Below are 20,013 nucleotides of genomic sequence, written 5' to 3'. Positions count from 1 at the left end.
TTGATACTCGTTGTCTTCATCTGGCCCGTTAGAGTCCGGAGTCTTTGGAGACCGCCGCTGTTTAACCACCAACTACAAGATGAATTAATATAGGAGTTATTAAGATACAAAAAGTAACATAAACTCCTATAGTTAGTAATAATGCAAAATAAACAAATCAATGCAGTTCAGTTCACCTCGACGACGTGTCCAACTAGCGGCTGTACCGAGCACGACTTTAGATCTATCATTTCGACGATGCGCTCGGTGTGAGGGTCCGCCACCACCAGGAACTGTATTAAAAATAATCATTTTAATTTACAATCAAATACTAATGTAGTACAATATGAATAGCATGTAGCTTTTGGTAGCGTCGGTGGCTCAGGGGTTAAGTTGACACACTTGACTTGCAATCTGCAGGTCCTGGGTTCGAATCCCGCCATGTACCAATGTGATTTTCGACTTTCGGTTTACATATGTACATTTATCCGACGTTCTTACGATGAAGGAAAACATCGTGATGCAACCTGCACATATCTGAGAAGAAATTCAATGATATGTGTGAAGTCAACCCGCACTGGGCCAGCGTGGTTGACTATGGCCTAGTTATGCCTAACTTGGGATAGGTTCCGAGCCCCTCAGTGGGGACATATAGTGAGTTGATGATGATGTTGCTTTTAGTGGAGGTTACCTTTTGTGTAATGATGAGTAGGAGAGGCGCGTTGTCGAGCAGCACTCGGAAGCCGGAGATCGCGGGCAGGTCGGCGAGCCTGAACGCCCAGCGCACGCACTCGCGCTGCCACACGCCCGCCGGACCAATACTAGCCTCTCCCTCGTCGCCGCTCCATGCCCTTGGCTATTAATAATCACACGTAGCAGTTTTATACAAACATCCGTGTAAAGTATAGGTACATATATTACGAGCACTAGATTATTTAACTAATAATTACCTGAGGCGTTACATCCCAGCCGGTCTGCGCGAGTAGACCTTGACCGGCATACGCAAGCAGGTCAGCAGTGGCACTTAGGGGCTTAGTCAAAGCGCCGACTAAACCACGTCTTAGCGCCGTCCCGCCTCCCGCCTCGCCCACACACACGCCCACCACTGAATGGTGCGCGAGACCGCCCACCGCACCTCAAATACAAAGACACGTCCTTATAACAGGTGCAAACTTATTTGCAGGCAATATTTGCCAATCCAAAAAATATATTAAAACAAGAAAAACCTAAAATGACAAAAATTAAAATCACGTCTAAAAAACAGAAACCTTACCAAGTATATTGATAGCGAAGTTAGTGAGTCCCGCTGTGAGACCGGCTAATAAACTGGAAGGGGGTTGTCTCCTGAAAGATATGATGATTATAAAATCAAATGATAGGATTAAGCGCAGGTAAAACATGCAAATAAACAGCAGGCAATTACCTCGCGGCGGCAGCTCGCTCCGCGTGTTCGATGTCACCAGCGAGTAAATCGAGGTTGCGCGCCAAGGAACTGGCGGCGGCGCTGAGCGACCGCAGTACGGCGGCTGCGGTCGCGCTCGCCACGCCCCGCACGCCGCCGCCCGCTCCCACCACTCGCGCCGCCAACGCCACTGGCGCACCCACCAACTCTAGACCCCCCACCACCCAACCTGATACATATACAACACGATGACACATTATTGTTTCACTAAATCTGCGTGTTGCCGATACTATATAAATTATAATATACAATAGCTATTTAAATGTAAGCTATAAACATAGAGACCTGCACTGAGAAGCGCTGCGGACAGATAGTGTACGGTGAAGGCATGCGTAAGCCGCTCCACTGAGGTGACCATTGCGCGCTGTCGGAACGCGGCCAGTCGCAGCGGACTCTGATCCAACGCAATGTACATGTGCGCCTGCAAAAACACACAGAAACACTACATATTTTCTACTGAACAGTGTAATTGCCAAGGGCGGGAAGAAACATCACTTACGGCAGTATGCAGAGTGAGCAACAGATCTATGGGCATGACGGTGAGTGTGCGCAGGCGCAGGGGGCGCTGCATGCGGCGCGCGGCGGCGAGCACGTGCGCGCACTCGTCGCTGTCTCGTGCCGGCCACGCCTCCCGCAGCAGCGCGGCCAATCGTCGCACGTACGCGTCCTCGATGTACAGCGCGAGCGCACCCACACGCACCTCCACTTCCGTTATCTCTGATTTATATAACTTGCTCTTATAATATTTATGTAACCTATAGCTATAATTTATACAAAAGTTATCGCTCGAGATGATAGCTTATGTTTAGTTTTCTTTGATCCTATTAGCTTAATAAAAAAAAGAAAGACGTCTTCTCAATTGTGACGACAATTTTGCAAATACTAGAAACGTGTAATCTTTTTCGCCAAATTCTAAAATATAAAATACTCAAGATGTTTGTTGTGAAGTTGAAATTGCTGTTACTTACCACAGAAGTCTTGTTCGGCGACAAACCACGCTTCGGTGATAATATCTAGGTTGAGGACATCTTGGTCGCTGGATTGTTGCGGGGGCGCGGTGCCCCACAGCGGCGGCCAGCGCGGGGCCGGGGGCAGCGGCGCACGCGACGTTGCCACAACCGCGAAATCGTACTCCCCGCTCGAGTACTGAGCGTTGTCGATCTGGAGAGACGACACTGATATCGTCGCTCGGCCCCTCTGTAATATTCAGTCGATTTACCATTAAAAGTTTGTGTAATGAGTGGTGGAACTTGACTTGGCACGTCGAAAACGGTAGGACTCTTTTAATCCACGTGCCAACTTAGCCTCGGATACTATAAATCACTACTTCACAGTTACTGAAACACAGCGAGAGTTTTATAGATTTTCGTATTGCGTACATGCATGTCTGCGTGGTTGACGGCCAGCAGGTTGTCGAGATGCAGAGCGACGAGCGGTGGTCGGTCAGCGGCGGCGGCGAGGCGGATGTGTACACCGCGCACCTCGCACAAAGCGCGCTCGCCACCTCCCAACCCCCCCACACCGCCGTCACCGCCCTCTTCCTGCTGCTGCTGCTGCTGCTGCTGCTGCTGCTGCTGCTCGCCGCCGTACACTGACAAACATCAAAATTGTATTTAAAACAGACAAATATTAAACAAGCAAACAGAATAAGTTTTCATTTACAAAGATGATAAATAAATGCTTAGTGGATGAATTTAAAAATAAAAATCTTTATTTTAACTAAAACAAATTTAACCTTTGTTATATTTCACATATAATTAATTGATAAATAAAATTAAGTTTTGTATACGAAACTCATAAAAAAATTATAAATAAAAGAAATAGTTACAAAGTTCCTTGAAACTGGACTGATCGGCCTCAGAGAGGCACTGCACTATTGAAACCTGAGAATTATCTTCATTTCCCACTGCCAGTACACTTCTCGTCAGCTCTCTCTCCAAACCTGACGCACAGCACAATCACAAATAATACGAATAAAAAAAATTATAAATAAAACAAATTATTAAAACAAAAAAAATTGTGTGAAAAAAAACAAAATAAGTGCATAACAAAATAAAAACAACATGATGTTTTACAATGATTTCTCATTTTAGTGTCATGAAAAACAAGTTATTTTCTTCTAGATGAAAGATTCTATCAACTACGATTCAAGATATATAAAAAAATATGAAGGTGCAGCCTTTAAAATCTTAATATTGGATTGGAATTACATCTATTTATATTATTTTTTTACTCTACGTATAAAAAGTATATATTTTTTTAGTCCAAACTAGAACAATACTAATGCATAGGCAATGAAAACGGTCGCACTCTCTTACCACGTGATGAGAGCTGTGCGTTAGCACTTCTTTCAACGTCAACGGACAACTCTTTGACATTTAACGATTGAATCGTATTTGTATCACTAGATTGTGAAATCATATCATCTTTTATATTGATATTGCCTCGAGATAGAAAATTATTGCGCAAGCGAGAACTTGAAGTTTCCATTACTGCGAGAGAAAAATGTGAGTAATTGTTATGTAAATAACGTACGAGTACTTACTGTGGGTTTCTAAACTCAAAATCTCAGTTTAAAACATATTGTTTTCTCTGTTTTGTCTAAGATAAAGACAGGGATAACGATATATTTTTAAAGAGATTTTTGTCTCAGAAACCAACAGTTAGAAACGCAATTTACAAAATAATATCAATTATAAGAAAAAACCTATATGCACATTATCAAATAACTTACAATTCTCTGTTGCGTTAACTCGTTCCATCGACCGGTGTTCATTAATGTGTTTCTAAAAATTAAAAAAAAAACCCTTAAACATCTCGTATACTGAAAATTTAAGCGAAGATGTTCAGTTATGGCTTGATCGTTAGCAAATTTCAAATTTATTTGTAAATTAGAATGAGACAAAATATATTAAAACGAGCTGAAAATTGTCAACACTTACTTCGTGAAGTGTAGAGTTGCTGAAGGAACCGACCAGACGCTGCCTTATGTCGCTCGCGGAGATGTCATGCTGAAAAGGCATTAAAAAATAAATTTTTATCAATCATTTCAAATTTGCATACTATGAATATTTAGCTGTATCAAGAATAATTGTTTTCCCCCACTTGGATAAACTTCTGTTTTTTTTTTCTATAAGTAAATTTTAATTTTATTTTTTTTCTAAAAGCTATTCTTATTTTCAATGTTAACGTATGTGTTGGTTGTACATACCTGTTGGACGTGTTGTATATCGAGCAGGGTGGAGTGGGGGGAGGTGCGCACGCGCAGTTTGACCGTCAGACCGGCCAGCTGCACCAGCTGCTCGCCGCTCACCACACCCACCGGCACACACCACTTGGGCATTCGTTCCTCCTCTATGTACAGATCGTTGTTACATATTTAATGCTATTTGCAGAATAGGATAGAACAATGAGACAAACAGTAGACAGTTTTACAACTAGTATTTGAATGCTTAATGACAAGACTTATAATGTTCTGTATTGACGTTGTCCGTTACTCTACAACACTTTTTTACTTTTATGTGAAATTGACGTATTTCTGTTATATAGTTTTATATGTATAACTCTTTTCAAATATCTCAGCGGTCCAAGGTTACGGTCGGCACGTCCAAGGTCGGCATGGTGTGTAGTGGCCTCTTCTCGGATCTCGTTACGCCCCAACACACCTTGAGTTCTGCGCAACGACTCGCCAAGATATTTGAAAGCATTTATACAGTTTGTTACCTGTTGCTCGGGCAAATGTAAGGAATATTGGAGCGAGGGCGTCGCCGTTGTCTGCGTCTGAGGCGGGCGTGGGGTAGCGTGCGCAGTACGCCGGCGTCGTGTAGTGCGTACTCATGCCCGGACCCACCGTGCACATCCAGCGGGCCCCCTCGCACTCTCTCACTGCCTGTTTACACATATAAATATACTTTGTAAATAGAAAGACCCGACTTCTATGAACCACTGCCCATAGCCATCAGCAACCATCAGACAAGCCACAGGCGCATTGCTAACATTTTTTTAAAGAACAGACGACGGGTGTTGTTTTTATGAAGGATACACAAAAAGTCTTAAAATTTGTAACAATATAAAGCTATTTACTAGAATCTGACCTTGACATTATTAGACGCGGTATTCTGTTGGTAGTGATCATATACTTCGGGCTGATCGACCTGTGCGACTGCGAGCCTTTCGCCCGTCGCGTTGTACACGACGAACTGCGGGCAAGGGTCGCGCGCCACAACCACCTGCCAGCGGCCGTCGTGGTGATGCTGAGTCACCACCACTGGCACCTGGACACATATACATTAATTGAACTGTAGAATCAGGACTCGTATGTATGAAAAAGTATACACGAGTTGAAGAAACAAACCAAATCCGTCTAGTATGTGGAGGAATAGAAAGTGTTTACAGACTTTAGGAAAGTTTACATACAGATTGGTTGTTGTGATCGCGCAGTGCGATCGCTCGTCGTGAGGGCTGCGCGCCGTGGTGGGCGGGGCCGGCGTGCTCGGGGGGCGTGGCCAGACGTACAGGCACGGCGCTGTCGTGTGTTAGCGAAACGCATAGGAATGTGTTGGCACGAGCTCCACTACGCCAACGACTCCATATCCACGCGCGGCACAGTGCTTCGCCCACACATCTGTCGCCCAATATAAATAAGAGCTTGTACGAGGTATTATTAGGAAGACATATATCAAATGTACTTAAGACTAATTAATATTTAGTGCTTTTAGGATAGTAATTAACTATTTTACCCATTGTTAAAAACTTTTTAAATTTTATTAACAAGCCAAAAAATACGGTGAATTTAGACTTTAATGCTGTGGTCAAATTAAAAACTGTGGTAAAATAATTAATTAAACTAATTAAAAAACATACAATAATGCACATGATCTGTTTTGGTGTTTCTTGTATATCGGTCAACTAAACAAAAGGGATAATTTACCGTTTATCCTTTGAAGGCGGGATCACTTTAAATGACTTCGGATTTAGCAGCACTTCATCGTCGGTGTCTTCCGGTACTGCGATGCAAGTTATCTGCATTTATAAAGATATAATTAATTACAGCAAGATATTACAAATACAACAATTTCATTTAAAAAAAATAATATTAGAACTTACCATAATATCAGTGTCCATATCATTTCTGAGAACATAAGTTGAAGTGATGCCCAATACGTTCATGTCTTCTTTTACTTCCAAATACATGGTAAACAATGCTACCTGTAATAAAAAAAAATCGTTATAAAATAAAAATGTCACAGTCAATTAGACAAACTAATGTAAAATAAAAAAAAAAACATGACAAGACATAAAAAAAATGTGAGCCGTTATGGGACGCCTGGCAGATGTAAAACATCGTGTGTGTACAAGTAATATGCATAAAATATTAAATACGAGATTATTAAAATAAAATATCGACGCTGGAAAGCGTAAACGCTGTAACCCCGAAAGTATGAACTTTACAGGAGAGCCAAAAAATGATAACTCGTGAGCTGATACGCCTACAAGCATGCGGTATTTAGCAATGTTGTGTAGTTTGTGCTAACCTATAATAAAATCATTATCGTTTGATAATGGTTGAAATTATTAACGTGTGAGAAACATATTCGCGATTTCAAGGGTTACAGCGTTTATGCTGTAACCCTTGAAATTGCGTATAGCGTGGCCACCCGTCGCCACGCCAACAATTCAGTTTACAAGTGAGCCTATAGATGTTTCACATCAAAATACAGGAAACAGTTTGCACCTTTTTCACATCCTACTAGCTTTTTCTAACCTTGTACAAGTCTCAATTAATCGCATTTCCACTAAGCGATTAGTCGCGTACCTGCTATTTATATTATCAAAAAGTTGAGAAAATCTGACACTATATATGTGTATGTCTGTGTATACCTTGTGATTGCATTGTATGGCGATGTTTGCGGCGTGACCGAGGGCCAGGTGACCAGTCGGCAGAGCGCCGTAGCGGCCCGGCTCCTGCGAACTCACCACCAACGGCTCACTCACAAATGTCTCGCGACCCATCTCCAGCGACAGGAAGAAAGGTTTCTGCAAATTACAACATATCTAAGTCAGCCCGTTACAGGAATATAAAACTTTCTGAATTTTACGTTTGTTTATCACTAGTTATAAAAGTGTAGACAAAATTTATACCAATAAAAATCTAATCCCGAGGAATAAGAAGCAATAAGTAAATCTAAACCCGTGCTAATTGTTAGCATCTAAAATAGTGGACAATTAAATAAAACCGGTTGAAATGTTACTCGTCAATATCAAACAAATCATTATGTTACAAGCGTAAAAGCCAGGGGGCGTAACGGGATTAACATACACAGTATGTATGGTCAGTATCAGTCAGTTTCAGTCAGTTTTAGGGAGAATAATTATATAAACCGTGAGCAGAGTGGACGGTGGCGAGACAACATGTCCAGGCTCGAGGCGGCAGAGTGGTGCGGCGTCGTGTGCGCGTAGTGTGAGCGGCATGGGCGCGGCGTTGGCGAGTAACATCACCGGCCAGAGCTGTGCCGCCAGCGAGCAACCGCCGCCCGCGCACACCGGGCTGTACTGCACCTGTACACACACATACATCATACATACACGTGCAGTACATCACATCTTTGATGCTGGATGCTGCATTGACTGAGAGGTGATACCGTGATATCTGTACGCGGCTGCAACAGCGCCGGCTGCCACACACCGCGCCAGTGCCGGCGCACCAGCGAGTAAGGCCAATCAGACCGCGCCTCGCCGCCCCACTCTCGTAGCCTGACAAGTAGACAAGAATCTAATCTAGCTTGGTTATCGCGGCCAATAAAATAGGAATTAATACAAAAAATAAGACACGATATGGCATACTTATAAGGCACCTGTGAAACTTTTTAACATCTGTGCTTCTGTGGATAATCTTACTTTTAGTTTTTGCGTAATGGATCACACTGTTTTATTCGTTATACCACTAAAAAAAACTGAAAAAATATAAAGTGTCTCATACAAATGTACTGCACAATTGTATTTTAAATTTTATAATGATACTAGCTATCGCCCTCGACTTCGTCTACGCGGAGTTAAAAAACTTGATTCAAATTTCACAAGATCCGTTGAGTCGTTCCAGAGATACCTTCCATCCATCCATCTAAACATTCGCATTTATAATATTAGAAAAATATTGTAACATTATTTTTGTCATCAAATAAACATTGCTTGTTGACTGACCAGTTGTTTATTTCTTGGAGCACATCGTCGATGTCCTGTACAGGCTGACTCTCGTCAAACACTGATGTCTGCGTAATGCCGTAGTGCAAAGGCAACCCCTTCGGCGTCACTGGACAGTCTATGTTCCTACACAATACATATATATGTATAACAACTTAAAAACACAAGCTTATGTTATTTTATTTGTTTTTTTAATATTACTTTTCCGTAACTTTTGTATTAAAACACATTTCTCTGTTTTTTTTTTCAAAGAGTGTGGACCATATGTTTCCAAACATGTGTTTTGATGGTGGAAACAATAAAAAAGTGATAAAATATGACATTACTTATACTGCAGTGTGAGAGTGTGGCGGGCGGCGGTGGTGCCGGGCGCAGTGAGGTGTGTGGTAGCGCCGCGCCCCAACGCCGTCTGCACCAGTCCAGGCGCCGCCCCCTTGGCACCCGTCTCCGTCCCCCCACTCTTACCCATAATAGTGTCCGACAACTCCGTTGTTATCATCACCTTCGATACAATAAATAATCAATTTACTTTTAGCTTACAATTTAAATCGATTTAATAATCATGACACTATGTTATAAACATACTTCTGTATCTAGGGAGAGATGAGAGCGCAGCACGAAGAGCGGCCAGAAGGTGGCGAGCAGGCGGCCGTCGGAGGTGGCGCGAGACACGCGGCACCACACCGACACGTACGCCATGTCACCGCCGCTCGGCACTGACAAACATACAATATTTATACAATATAGAAGCTATGTAATAACTCGAATGTAATAAGCGCTTAAAGCAAAAAAGCCCCTAATTATCGCGACGCATTTTTGAGCTAAACTCAAAATCTACTAGTCTTCTAGTTATTTTAAAAAATAATCAAAAAAATGGGATCCATCTGCAAGCACTACCTTTCGATTGAAATATTTGTTATCAAAATCGGAGCAGCAGGGGCGGAGCTTCGCGGTAACACACATAAAAAAAGAAATACAATCGAATTGATAAGCTCCTTTTTGAAGTCGGTTAAAAGTATGTATTGAACCAAAGGACCTTTTTTTAATTGGTCAAGTTTAAGTGTATTTACTAGCTTCCTATCTGGTTATGACTGCAGGAGACCAGAAGTTTCTTAATAGAGCGTAAATAGTGTTCGGTACAGATGCACTGTGGTTCGTCATCGTCAATGACGAACTATATTTTTCAATTTCGCGGTTCGACTTTATGACTGTGACTTATTTGACTCGACTGATACCGACAGAGTGACCAGGCACCTACAAGTGGTGAATTGGGTATCGAGTTGGTAAGTACCACTTTCTTCACTTTAAAATATTACACTATCCCTTACAAAGCGTAGTGTAAGGCAGGCTGTGTCCCGGGACTCGAACCCGTCGTGTAGGGCACGAAGAGTGTTTTAAAATGATTTTAAGCAATAACTTAACATTACCTTTAACCAGCCATGGTACATTTTCTTTTGGACATTCTTTTATTGGAATATCACCCGACCAACCGGCATCGTGGGACAAGAATTTCACCCTGGAATATTGAATAACTTGAGTAAATTTAAAATTGAACATCAACACAAAAATTTGAGAACATTATTTAAGCTATTACAAATGCAGAAAATAATACAAGTAAGTTTAGAAGTTGTGTTTACTTAAGAGAGAGATCGGCGGCCGTCTCACAGAGGAGGGCGGGGCAGACGCGCTCGGGGGACAGCTCGCCTGCGCACTGTGCGCGCCATTGTTGCGTAGACGCGCATCGAACGCGCACCTGGTAGAAATAAACTTTCGCCTTAGTAAAATCATTAACAGATTTCGCTAAGTTTCGTCTGTCTACGTTGAAATCGGAAAAAATATCAAATATGTAAGTATTAAAAAATATTAAAATGTAAAATATAATTAAATGTAAATATTAATGTTAATATTAAATGAAAATGTAAAAAATATAAAAAATAAATGTATGACCTTATATAGTAGTGGATGTCGAAGCATGTTAGCAAGCGTGAGTCGCCCTGTCAGACGCATGGTGCGCGTGGGGCCGACCTCGGTGACGCGCGCGTAGATGAACACGCCCGCCCCCGGCGCGAGGCGGGAGATCCCCGGTGCCACGTCTGCCCCGCACGCTTTGTCACTCACAGCCCCGCCCCCGTTCAGACATACATTCGGCTCTTCCAGACGTACCAAGTACTTGCCTTCCACGAAAGGTATACCTTAAAGATTCATCAAAGGGAAATAAAACTAAACGTGCAAATACGTGGAAAAAGTAATTAAAATTGTTGTACTCGAGCACTTCACTTACTATTAGACCAGTGCCAGTCCGTTGATGGATTGGCGAGGGAGAACCGTAGCTTTTTCGCCTCGTTTGGGGAGTGCCATCTATAAAAATAAACTAATGAATTTAATACATGATTTTTTTTTAAGATTTGCTAGTCAAATGAATATGAGCATTCGACGTTACCTATACGCAAGCATGGAATCGGGGCCCAACGGAAGCAGTTCTTCGGTAGCAAGTTGAGACACGCGAAGTGCGGCTCCGCACTCGTTGTACAACCACAACGAGACGCGTCCGCGCAGCGCACGCTGTGACTCCTCCTCCTCTAACAACTCCGGCTCCTCATTCTCTTCCGTCGCACTGCTCTCCACACAATCTTTTTCTTTCAGTACATACTGCAAAAATATTCAATAAACTAGGCATTATTAAATGGTAATCAACAATTTTGTACCAATTTTTTCAGGTAATTATTAAATACAGCTTACCCGTCTAGCATATTTTTAACTAAAGACATTTTATTTAAACATCGTTCTAGCTACCACACATGACGTGTACCTGATCGTATGCGTGTTGCCAGTCGTTGGCCAGCGCCTGCAAAGTGTAGACGTGCGGCACGTTCAGCGACACGTATACGTGGTCAGCACACGTGCGCACGCGCCAATCTCTCGCCTCGGAATCCCGCACGGGCGTCAGCAACACTGAAGCCTGCACCCGGAACTCCTCCACGAGTCGCTCCATGGTACCCGTAGTGCAATCCAAGATGTCGCTTCTGTTGAACGGGAGAATCAAAGAATTTTTAGCAAAATTAATAAGTCGGTTAGCAAACAACCTTGTTGTAAGTTATTATAAGAAACAACTAACGAGAAGTGGGCGTGCATAAGACAGCGTCGGGTGGAGGGGGCGGGGCCCAGGTGTAGGTGGGCGGCGCTGTCGCGCGCGCACAACGCCAGCACGCGGTGACTGCGCCGCAGCGGCCTCGATACGTATAGACCTTCCAATTTCCTACAATTCTCCCTAAAAGATTATCAAATTACAATTACAGTATTTTAATGCATAAAATGATTAACTTAATCAAAGAAATATAGCTAGGAATACGTACTCGTTTAGGGCGGGCATGTCATTGTGCAGGTATATGCTGAGCGCTGCGAGACGCATTGCAACACGTGTAGGCGGCAGCAGGCGGGGCGCAAAGTATGAATCGACGCGCATCGAACCCCACAGCTGCTCCGAGGTGAGTTGTCCGCCCCCCATTCCGCCCCCCGCGCTACTCCCTGCGCTGTCGCAGTCCGTGTCGGACACGGCGGACCACATCGCGTCCGCACCCTGTACATACAAGATAACCTTAACGTATGAACTACAAGCTGTCGCCAACGACTCCGTCCGCGCCGAATAAAAAAAAAATGAAAAAGTATCCTATGAGTTCATTCAGACTATGTTCTACATCTGTATCCAATTTCATCAAGATCCGTTTAGCCGTATCTCCGTACTTTCTAACACACACCCATCCATCTAAACTTTCGCATTTATAATAATAGTAAGATTCATAACAGACGGTCATCATAATTTTACTTCTTTTAATTTTGTTCTTAACAACACAATAAGGTACAAAATAGATGTCACTCACCAAGGGGTCATGTTGCGACATGAACTTATTGGCGTCGAAGAGGAATGGCGTCTGCTCGTCCTCCGCTCGCGGGCTCAGTCGTACACGCCACATTAACGCGAATACCATGGCTGTACAGGAAATATTAGGATTGTCATTTACTGCCGCACTCAAGAGTCCTTCAGGGTCGTTCTAAATGTACACTTAGTATGATAAATCTGTAATAAAAGACTCGTTAATACTTAAATTTCATCTGAGCGTGGCGTATGGTAGTACATAAAAAAGTAATTAGTGAGCATAAAAAAGCAATAAAACCGAATTCACCCGCTGGGTTTCCATCAAGTTTAAATTCCCTTGGCTCGCTGGTGGGCAAGTGGAAGTAGGTGTGCGGCTCCCACCGCATCAGCGTAGAATCGAACAGTTCCAGCACGCACTCCATCTCTTCATCCTGCAGACCAGAACAAGTTAACATATCTTGTAAGTACAATTACACTCCGATTTCAACATTCAGGATCCATTTGAGGGCCCATAGGAAACGGCAGAGGTCACAGATTTCCTTTTAGTGAAGATTTTGCAAATCTCTCGCAATGAATATAGCAATGTTAGTAGTAGTTACCAATCCAGGAACAGGGAACGCGACAAGCCTGGTGAGGGCGCGAGGGTGCGGGTAACGCCAGGTCAGCGCGCCGGCCATAGCTCGCACCTGGTACGCCATCGGCACCTGTCCGCCGCGCACCAACCTGAACGCGCCGCTCCTGCACACGCGCCCATATTAACGGTCGCTTAGTGCTGACTTTTTGTACACTAAGCGAAGCCCTTAGTGAAAATTACCTGAGATCATCCTTGTAGTAATGATCGGCGAGATCCTCGAGCGAGCTGGTAGACGATACGGTTGCTGTAGACGATGTACTCGGTTTTTTCTCGCCGACGTTAATCCACGAATCTTGAGTTTCGCCCTGTCAATATATATTGGTATTTAATTTGTGTTTCTTTTGAGAAAATCTTTTTATTTAATTGTAAACACATTCACGTATTAGTTTTACTTTTAAAAACTGCTGCAGTTGCAGGACGGCGTGGTGCAAAACGGAGAGGGCTTCGAGGTCGCCGGGGCGCAAATCGAGTGTTACCGCGTCGGCATACAACGCGCCGCGCACGCCCCCTGCCGCGCTGCTGCCGCCCCCGGCCCCACCCCCACTGCGTCGCCATCCCTCCCAAGTCGCCACCACCGTAGCCCTGCGCCAAACAAAATGTAATAACATACATTTTTCTTAAATTACATCAGAAACAAACTGTAATATATAGTAGTAAAAAAGAACTATACAAAATGAAAAAAACTTGGAAGGTGAATTGTGAATGTATGTTTACCCGACGTTCACTGGCAGCAGTACCGGTCTGCGGGCGTCGCAGGGCGCACCTGCGCAGGCGAACGAGGAGCGCAACAGTACGCGTGCGGTGAGGCGGTCGGGACGTAGGGCGGCGGTGACGTGTGCGCTCGCGCTCGTCCACCCCGCCGTCCCCACAGACCCCCGCACTCCCACCTGACCCGTGCTCAGCGACACATTCGCTACACCGTGCCTCGCTGCGGTTAACACATTATCAACGTTACACACACATATTTATATATTATCTTCTTCTTCTTTATTCATATCTTTATTACATACATTTTGATTGAGATTAGTTTAGTGTTATATTATGATAAATGCATTCTTGAAGAATTAATCTGAAATGTAAACACTCACTCATTAATTTTCGTAATCTCCTCATAGAAGACTGAGTTGTATCTTCTTCTGTCGTTGTTTTCACCTGCTTCAACTGCTTATTGACCTGAATAACCGACACACAAGAGTCGTTAAAATCATCATTAAAGTGATTATTTATATAATAATAGAGTGTTATTTTGTTCGTAAATACGCTTTCTTACCAACTTGACAATAGTATGAAGACGCATCAGTCGGTCCGTGCAAACATCAAACAGAACAGGTCGCTCTACATCTAACTGAAGCGTACCTCGCGCGTTCGGTATTACTGTTGCAGATATACCTATAAAACCAATAATACATATCTAGAAATTAAAAAAATAATACTACAAATTCTTACAATAATAAAAATAAAATTTATTCAGTTTTAGTATATTTTTTTAATTCACAACCCGAGATCGAAAAATTGGATAGACAAGGCTTCAAATTTTATTGAGAATAATTTAGAATTCACCATGTTGCTATAAACACTGTATACCGGTGTACGTTAAAATTCGTGAATTACAAAATATTTATTCTAAAACGCTTTTCTCACATAACTATTTAACATTAGCTGTCCTTATTTTAGAATAACACTCCACTATATCTTTCAATTTTCTCAAAATTACTAAAATTTAAAAATATCGTAATGGCCACCATGTAAGGTATACGACGTAGGGACGTATGCAATTATATACGTGCGAAAGTGTACGTAACGTTTCCAATACTTACTGGTGGTGGGTATGGTTGCTCTAAGTGTGGCGAGGGCTGGCGGAATGTCGGTGAGTGGGTCTCGGGTACCGCGCTCAGTACTCAGTAGCACACGACGCGATGTACCTCCTCCGAGCGCCACGCCCGCGTCGAACAACGATACCTGAAGTACAGCGAATGCAACTTAGGTATAAAAATGTTAGGTAACACTATTTTTCGGGTGGTTTTAAGGCAACTTAGTTAAAAACGTCGCTTCTTCTATTTGTACCTGAAACGTCCTCTGTGTTTCTTTTCGCCAGTAGTACAGGTTTGGTTGTTGCAAGCTAATATGGATCATCTGCAAGTAACCTTCCGTCTTCCTGGCTTGGGGCAAAACATTCTGAAAACATCAATAGGACAAATTAAGATTAAAAAAAAATCTATTGTAAATTAAATATAAATTGAGATTTTTTTTTTCAACTTAACCGTTTAACTTAATTGAGACAACTAACCGTTAAGTCAAAGTGAGTTTTGTCGATATCGGTGCTTTTAATGTCGTCCGGTGCGATCGAACTGCCGGCGGTCGCTGACTCGCGTCCGTCGTCTTTCTTACTCGTCTCTTTAATGTCTTTGAAACTAACCTATGAAAAACAGATTTATTTATAACATCTTGGTAACTGTTGTTCAATAGAAAAAAAAATATTTGCATGTATGATTACATTGGGGCGTGTCTGGTCTTCGGGCGCTGTGTCAGTGGCGGGGCCCGGTGTGGCGCTGGGCGGGGCCGACACTGGCACATGGTCGGCCAATGGCGGTTCGCGAGCGCGTAGCGGCGCTAACTCGCTGCCGCCAGTATCCGCAGCATACAAACACGCTTCGATCACCCCCATTGTCACAAACAACTCAAAATGTTCCCATGGATCGATCCTGAGGTAAGATGAGTCGTTTGTAATATCAAAATTTCACTATGGATGAATTTGTTACAAAATTTTAGTAGGCTTAATTTTATAATTAGACATAGATAATTTGGGCAAAGACGCTGATGTAAAATTCAGTAAAAATCTTAATTACCTATGATTTGCGAGCGCAATGGATACATTTTTCTTGATGGGTCCCTGCGGCTCCTCACTTAAGCTATATTTGGCTGCGCAGTGCGAAGCGGCCGACGCCGCACCTGAATCCATGCCTCCCCGCATCGAATCACTTCGCGTTGTCCACGCTGTAATGTTTCATTTACATTACTACCAAAGCTAAGAAAAGTTATCAAGTTTAATTCAATTATTATTATCCAAAAGTCATTCAATGGCGTTGGTAATTGGGACTACAAATATAATAGTACAAGAATTACTCTTACGAAAGGCAGGTGTGGAGTTTGCTGAGGTTGTAGGCGCGACTGTCGCGGAGGATGGTGTAGGCGGCATGGGCGCTGTATCTGGCCAGGGCGACAGCGGCTCGGGGATCAGCTGCGAGTAAGGACACGTGTTCGACTCCTCCTCAGCCTCATCTGCATCAACGTCTTCCACCCTGTTAATTACACAATTTGTTGAGAACATTGGAATATTAGCTCATTATTGTATACGTTTTATTCTATATGAATAAACATGTTTCGATGAAACTTTGATAGAATGTTCAGGTTTGTGTCATATTTAACAATTTTTTTTTCGTGCACTATTTTTTTTGGTTACTTAGTCATCTGACTTTGGCATTGCAACGCATGTCGGATTCAGCTAGTATACAGTGGTACCTGGGTAAACGAGAGTTAAAGGGATTGCGATATTTTTCTCACTAAAAGAAGTTTCTCTCTAACCCTAGTTTCTCGATTATGTAAGCCGTTCGTCGGAACCGGGAAATGACTCCCGTTTATGAAGATTTATCTCTTATCCAGGTTATACATGTGTTACCCGTGTGTGAGGGCATCCCGCATTGAATCGCTGAGGGAGACGAGGAGCGCGAGCTGGTGCAGGCCGAGCTCCACGGAGCAGTCGGAGGCGAGATTGAGCTCAAGTGCTGGCCCGCATGCCACCGTTGGCCCATCCTCGTCGTACACCACCACCGTAGGTGCCACCACGCACTCCACGTCCACACTGTAACACAACATTGCAACATTGCAACAACAACACTTTAAAATCTACAGTTTTATAGAGATATGACAACAAAAACACAACTCACGAATGTAATATTGGTGTGATGACAGGTGAAATCGTTGGCTGACTCCATTTCAATGCTGGATTTTCACCGCCCGTGCCTTTCATAATTTCTGCTTCGCTTACCTAAAAATATTGAAACAGTATTTGTTCGAGTTTAATCTAAATAGTATAAAATTGAACTTAGACATGCAAATTATGAATAAATTGTGTGTTAGAATATTTGGTTGGTATGTAGTTATTGCTACCTCTTGTCTGACAAGCTGATGAAAGCGTGCGGAGCGCAGCGCCACGCCCCGGGCGAGTGCTTCATACTGTCGGCCATCAGGAGCACTTGCGCCCGTCGCCCACCCGCTCGTCTCCGCACACGCGTTCACTACACGTCTGAACATACGATGTGTCATTTGAAATCAATTTGCTTTTGTCTAGTCTATGTGTTCTTGCAGACTATTTTCTATATCTATGTCAAATGTGTTTACCCGTTTCGAGATACCTTCTAACAAATATTAAATTATCCATACATACATCTAAACACACACGTTAACAGTGGTAGATCCCGCAACAACAATATTTGTTGGGTGCACGAATTGGTCGGGTCGACCGGTGAAATACCACGACCACACAGAAGACAGGCGTCAAGTGGAAGCAATTCCAAGTACAGTTTGATGAGTGTGGTACCGGAGGACTAATTTTAGTCGATAGTTAGGAAGTGGATTTGGTGGAAGAGGGGACGCATAGGAAGGAGAAATATCCTCTTTCTGATGATTAAAGGAAGGCAACGCATCAGTATTTGCGGATGTCTATGGGCAACGGTCGCCTCGCTATTGCGGCGAATTCGGGTGGCCGTTTGCTCGTTTGCCACCGTTTTTATGATATAAAAAAAAAATCGCATTTATAATTTTAGAAAGATATGCACCTGCAAATAGGGTTCTCCGGATGTGGATTTACAGTAACTTTTCCGATCTGTAAAAAAATAGTAATATAAGTCCCAACTACAATCAAAACTACAACTACGTAATAAAAACTATATCAAAATAAATGTTTTTGATGTTTCGGAAACAAGTAATTTGTTTGTTCGGATATATGTTTGTTTGTCTGTCTATAAAATATAAGTAAATACTGACAACGAGCATGATTGTGTCATCTTCCGCACTCTCTGCCCCGTGCTCAGTAAGCAGCAGTCGCAAGCCGCCGGCCGACATGTAGAAAAATGGAAGCTGCCATTCGCTGCGACTGAAATTATAATATTGCCCCGCACACTATTCAAAACAATTATTAACGGTTTTCCATATTGACCCATACTTTAGTGTAGGGAGGGAAAACAGAAAGTGCCAAGTAGATGGCGCCAACGTTAAGTCTGCTATAATCTGTCATCTGTCAAAGTTTTTATACGTCACTCTCGCGATTTTTATTATAAAAATTGACTAATTCATTCGATATTAGGTTATCCTCTTATGTTATTTACATCGGTTTTTATATAAAACTAGCTTTTACCCGCGACTCCGTCCGCGCGGAATAAAAAAATAGAAAACGGGGTAAAAATGATCCTATGTCCGTTTCCTGGTTCTAAGCTACCTGCCCACCAATTTTCAGTCAAATCGATTCACCGTTCTTGAATTATAAATAGTGTAACTAACACGACTTTCTTTTATATATATAGATATAGTATATTATTACAGTGGGGCGTGTGTAGTGGCGAGGTGGGCGTGTGGGCGGGGTGTGGGCGGGCGCAGTGGGCAGGCGGCGGAGCTCGGACGCAGCAGACGCAGCACGGCCGCCGCCAGCCGCACCACGCTCGCCTGCACCACTGCCTCCAGTGGCGCCAGTGTTACATACACCTCCCACATACTGTCCGCCCCTTGCTACATACGAGTATTACACAAAACACATAATACAAAAAATTATTTCATTAAAATTGCTGTCTATTATTACGTCTTACATATAAATAACATCCTGGTGGTCGCCTGACTTCGTCAACGCAGAAAAAAATAGCGTATAATATGCCCGTATGCTTCAACTACCTTCCCGTCAAAATCAAACCAGGCATTTAGCATTTTACAGGCGTTTAGACAAACAGACATAAAATAAGTTTAGAAATTGGCGTTATCAGCAAAAGACTGAATAAACAATTATAAAAATAGTAAAGTATGTTTTACGAGTTAAATCATATAGGACTCTTCTCTGTTATTATTTGAACATCGAGAACATAAAATATTCAAACTTACAGATTTTTGTTCCAATAATTTAGGATGTAGCTCTTCTCTCCAACTGGCTGGTAAATTAGATATCCTAAAATAATAAAACACATTGTAATAAAAAAGTAGCTAGGAATACATTATCAAAGTGATTATTAGTTTTCAGCTTATTACAAATTTTGCTACCAACTTAGATCATACAATGCTGAATACTGACTTTGCTTGCGTTACAGTGAGGGCTAAGAAATGGTTGTCTTGTTTGGAGTCGAGAGGCTCCCGAGCTTCAAGCACTCGGCCTCCCATAGCTCCGGCTTCCCATTCATCGCTCTCCGATCTAGGAATAATACAATAGAATTTTATTCATTTGTGCGTTAAACACTTGAAAACAAATCAATATATTGATACTTGATTACGAATAACCAACGAGATATTGACCATAGATAGTTAGTAACTATTACAAACTTACTTATATAGAACATACACATAATCAACATCAGATTAGCGTGTATTTTGTGTGGCATTTCTCTTACCGTCGATAATGACGTAGTGAAGCGGAAGCAAGCTTCAGTTTTAACTGACTGTAGTGAGGCTGCAGATCCACTGTGGCGATAATATCGTCCACGTCTGCGGCCAGTCGCGCGCGACCAGTCGATACTGCGACCGTCGCACGCGATATTACCCACTGCACCCATACGAACGTCTTCGTCTCTACTGCAAATAAAATATGTACCTATATAAATAAATTAGAGT

The 20,013-nt window shown here is 42.7% G+C and overlaps 1 protein-coding gene across 1 annotated transcript in view; it reads right to left on the bottom strand.

The window, feature by feature from the left end:
* Positions 1–20,013, bottom strand: part of LOC106719743 (vacuolar protein sorting-associated protein 13B-like) — a 33,082-nt gene that overhangs the window by 421 nt on the left and 12,648 nt on the right. Inside the window, exons 28-83 of the mRNA XM_045686092.1 lie at positions 19,794–19,974; positions 19,481–19,597; positions 19,294–19,357; positions 18,746–18,930; positions 18,193–18,301; positions 17,985–18,031; positions 17,317–17,452; positions 17,094–17,194; positions 16,826–17,008; positions 16,279–16,448; positions 15,996–16,143; positions 15,644–15,851; positions 15,437–15,565; positions 15,214–15,324; positions 14,967–15,108; positions 14,420–14,538; positions 14,238–14,322; positions 13,864–14,077; positions 13,542–13,731; positions 13,330–13,454; positions 13,115–13,253; positions 12,823–12,946; positions 12,520–12,629; positions 11,995–12,218; positions 11,757–11,909; positions 11,451–11,664; positions 11,082–11,290; positions 10,923–10,999; positions 10,589–10,833; positions 10,279–10,394; positions 10,069–10,157; positions 9,227–9,357; positions 8,968–9,143; positions 8,642–8,767; positions 8,083–8,194; positions 7,823–7,999; positions 7,322–7,477; positions 6,548–6,649; positions 6,372–6,463; positions 5,858–6,065; positions 5,536–5,715; positions 5,165–5,330; positions 4,653–4,795; positions 4,384–4,452; positions 4,176–4,227; positions 3,270–3,383; positions 2,821–3,032; positions 2,410–2,638; positions 1,941–2,158; positions 1,727–1,862; positions 1,403–1,610; positions 1,253–1,323; positions 930–1,114; positions 671–835; positions 177–272; positions 1–72 (exon numbers count right to left, since the gene is read on the bottom strand). Coding sequence (XP_045542048.1) covers positions 1–72; positions 177–272; positions 671–835; positions 930–1,114; positions 1,253–1,323; positions 1,403–1,610; positions 1,727–1,862; positions 1,941–2,158; positions 2,410–2,638; positions 2,821–3,032; positions 3,270–3,383; positions 4,176–4,227; positions 4,384–4,452; positions 4,653–4,795; positions 5,165–5,330; positions 5,536–5,715; positions 5,858–6,065; positions 6,372–6,463; positions 6,548–6,649; positions 7,322–7,477; positions 7,823–7,999; positions 8,083–8,194; positions 8,642–8,767; positions 8,968–9,143; positions 9,227–9,357; positions 10,069–10,157; positions 10,279–10,394; positions 10,589–10,833; positions 10,923–10,999; positions 11,082–11,290; positions 11,451–11,664; positions 11,757–11,909; positions 11,995–12,218; positions 12,520–12,629; positions 12,823–12,946; positions 13,115–13,253; positions 13,330–13,454; positions 13,542–13,731; positions 13,864–14,077; positions 14,238–14,322; positions 14,420–14,538; positions 14,967–15,108; positions 15,214–15,324; positions 15,437–15,565; positions 15,644–15,851; positions 15,996–16,143; positions 16,279–16,448; positions 16,826–17,008; positions 17,094–17,194; positions 17,317–17,452; positions 17,985–18,031; positions 18,193–18,301; positions 18,746–18,930; positions 19,294–19,357; positions 19,481–19,597; positions 19,794–19,974 — 8,060 coding nt within the window. The remainder of the gene's footprint in view (positions 73–176; positions 273–670; positions 836–929; positions 1,115–1,252; positions 1,324–1,402; positions 1,611–1,726; positions 1,863–1,940; positions 2,159–2,409; positions 2,639–2,820; positions 3,033–3,269; positions 3,384–4,175; positions 4,228–4,383; positions 4,453–4,652; positions 4,796–5,164; positions 5,331–5,535; positions 5,716–5,857; positions 6,066–6,371; positions 6,464–6,547; positions 6,650–7,321; positions 7,478–7,822; positions 8,000–8,082; positions 8,195–8,641; positions 8,768–8,967; positions 9,144–9,226; positions 9,358–10,068; positions 10,158–10,278; positions 10,395–10,588; positions 10,834–10,922; positions 11,000–11,081; positions 11,291–11,450; positions 11,665–11,756; positions 11,910–11,994; positions 12,219–12,519; positions 12,630–12,822; positions 12,947–13,114; positions 13,254–13,329; positions 13,455–13,541; positions 13,732–13,863; positions 14,078–14,237; positions 14,323–14,419; positions 14,539–14,966; positions 15,109–15,213; positions 15,325–15,436; positions 15,566–15,643; positions 15,852–15,995; positions 16,144–16,278; positions 16,449–16,825; positions 17,009–17,093; positions 17,195–17,316; positions 17,453–17,984; positions 18,032–18,192; positions 18,302–18,745; positions 18,931–19,293; positions 19,358–19,480; positions 19,598–19,793; positions 19,975–20,013) is intronic.

The sequence above is a fragment of the Papilio machaon genome, chromosome Z (genome assembly GCF_912999745.1).
Source record: "Papilio machaon chromosome Z, ilPapMach1.1, whole genome shotgun sequence".
Classification (NCBI taxonomy): Eukaryota; Metazoa; Arthropoda; class Insecta; order Lepidoptera; family Papilionidae; genus Papilio; species Papilio machaon.
This window is presented reverse-complemented; position numbering and strand designations above follow the sequence as displayed.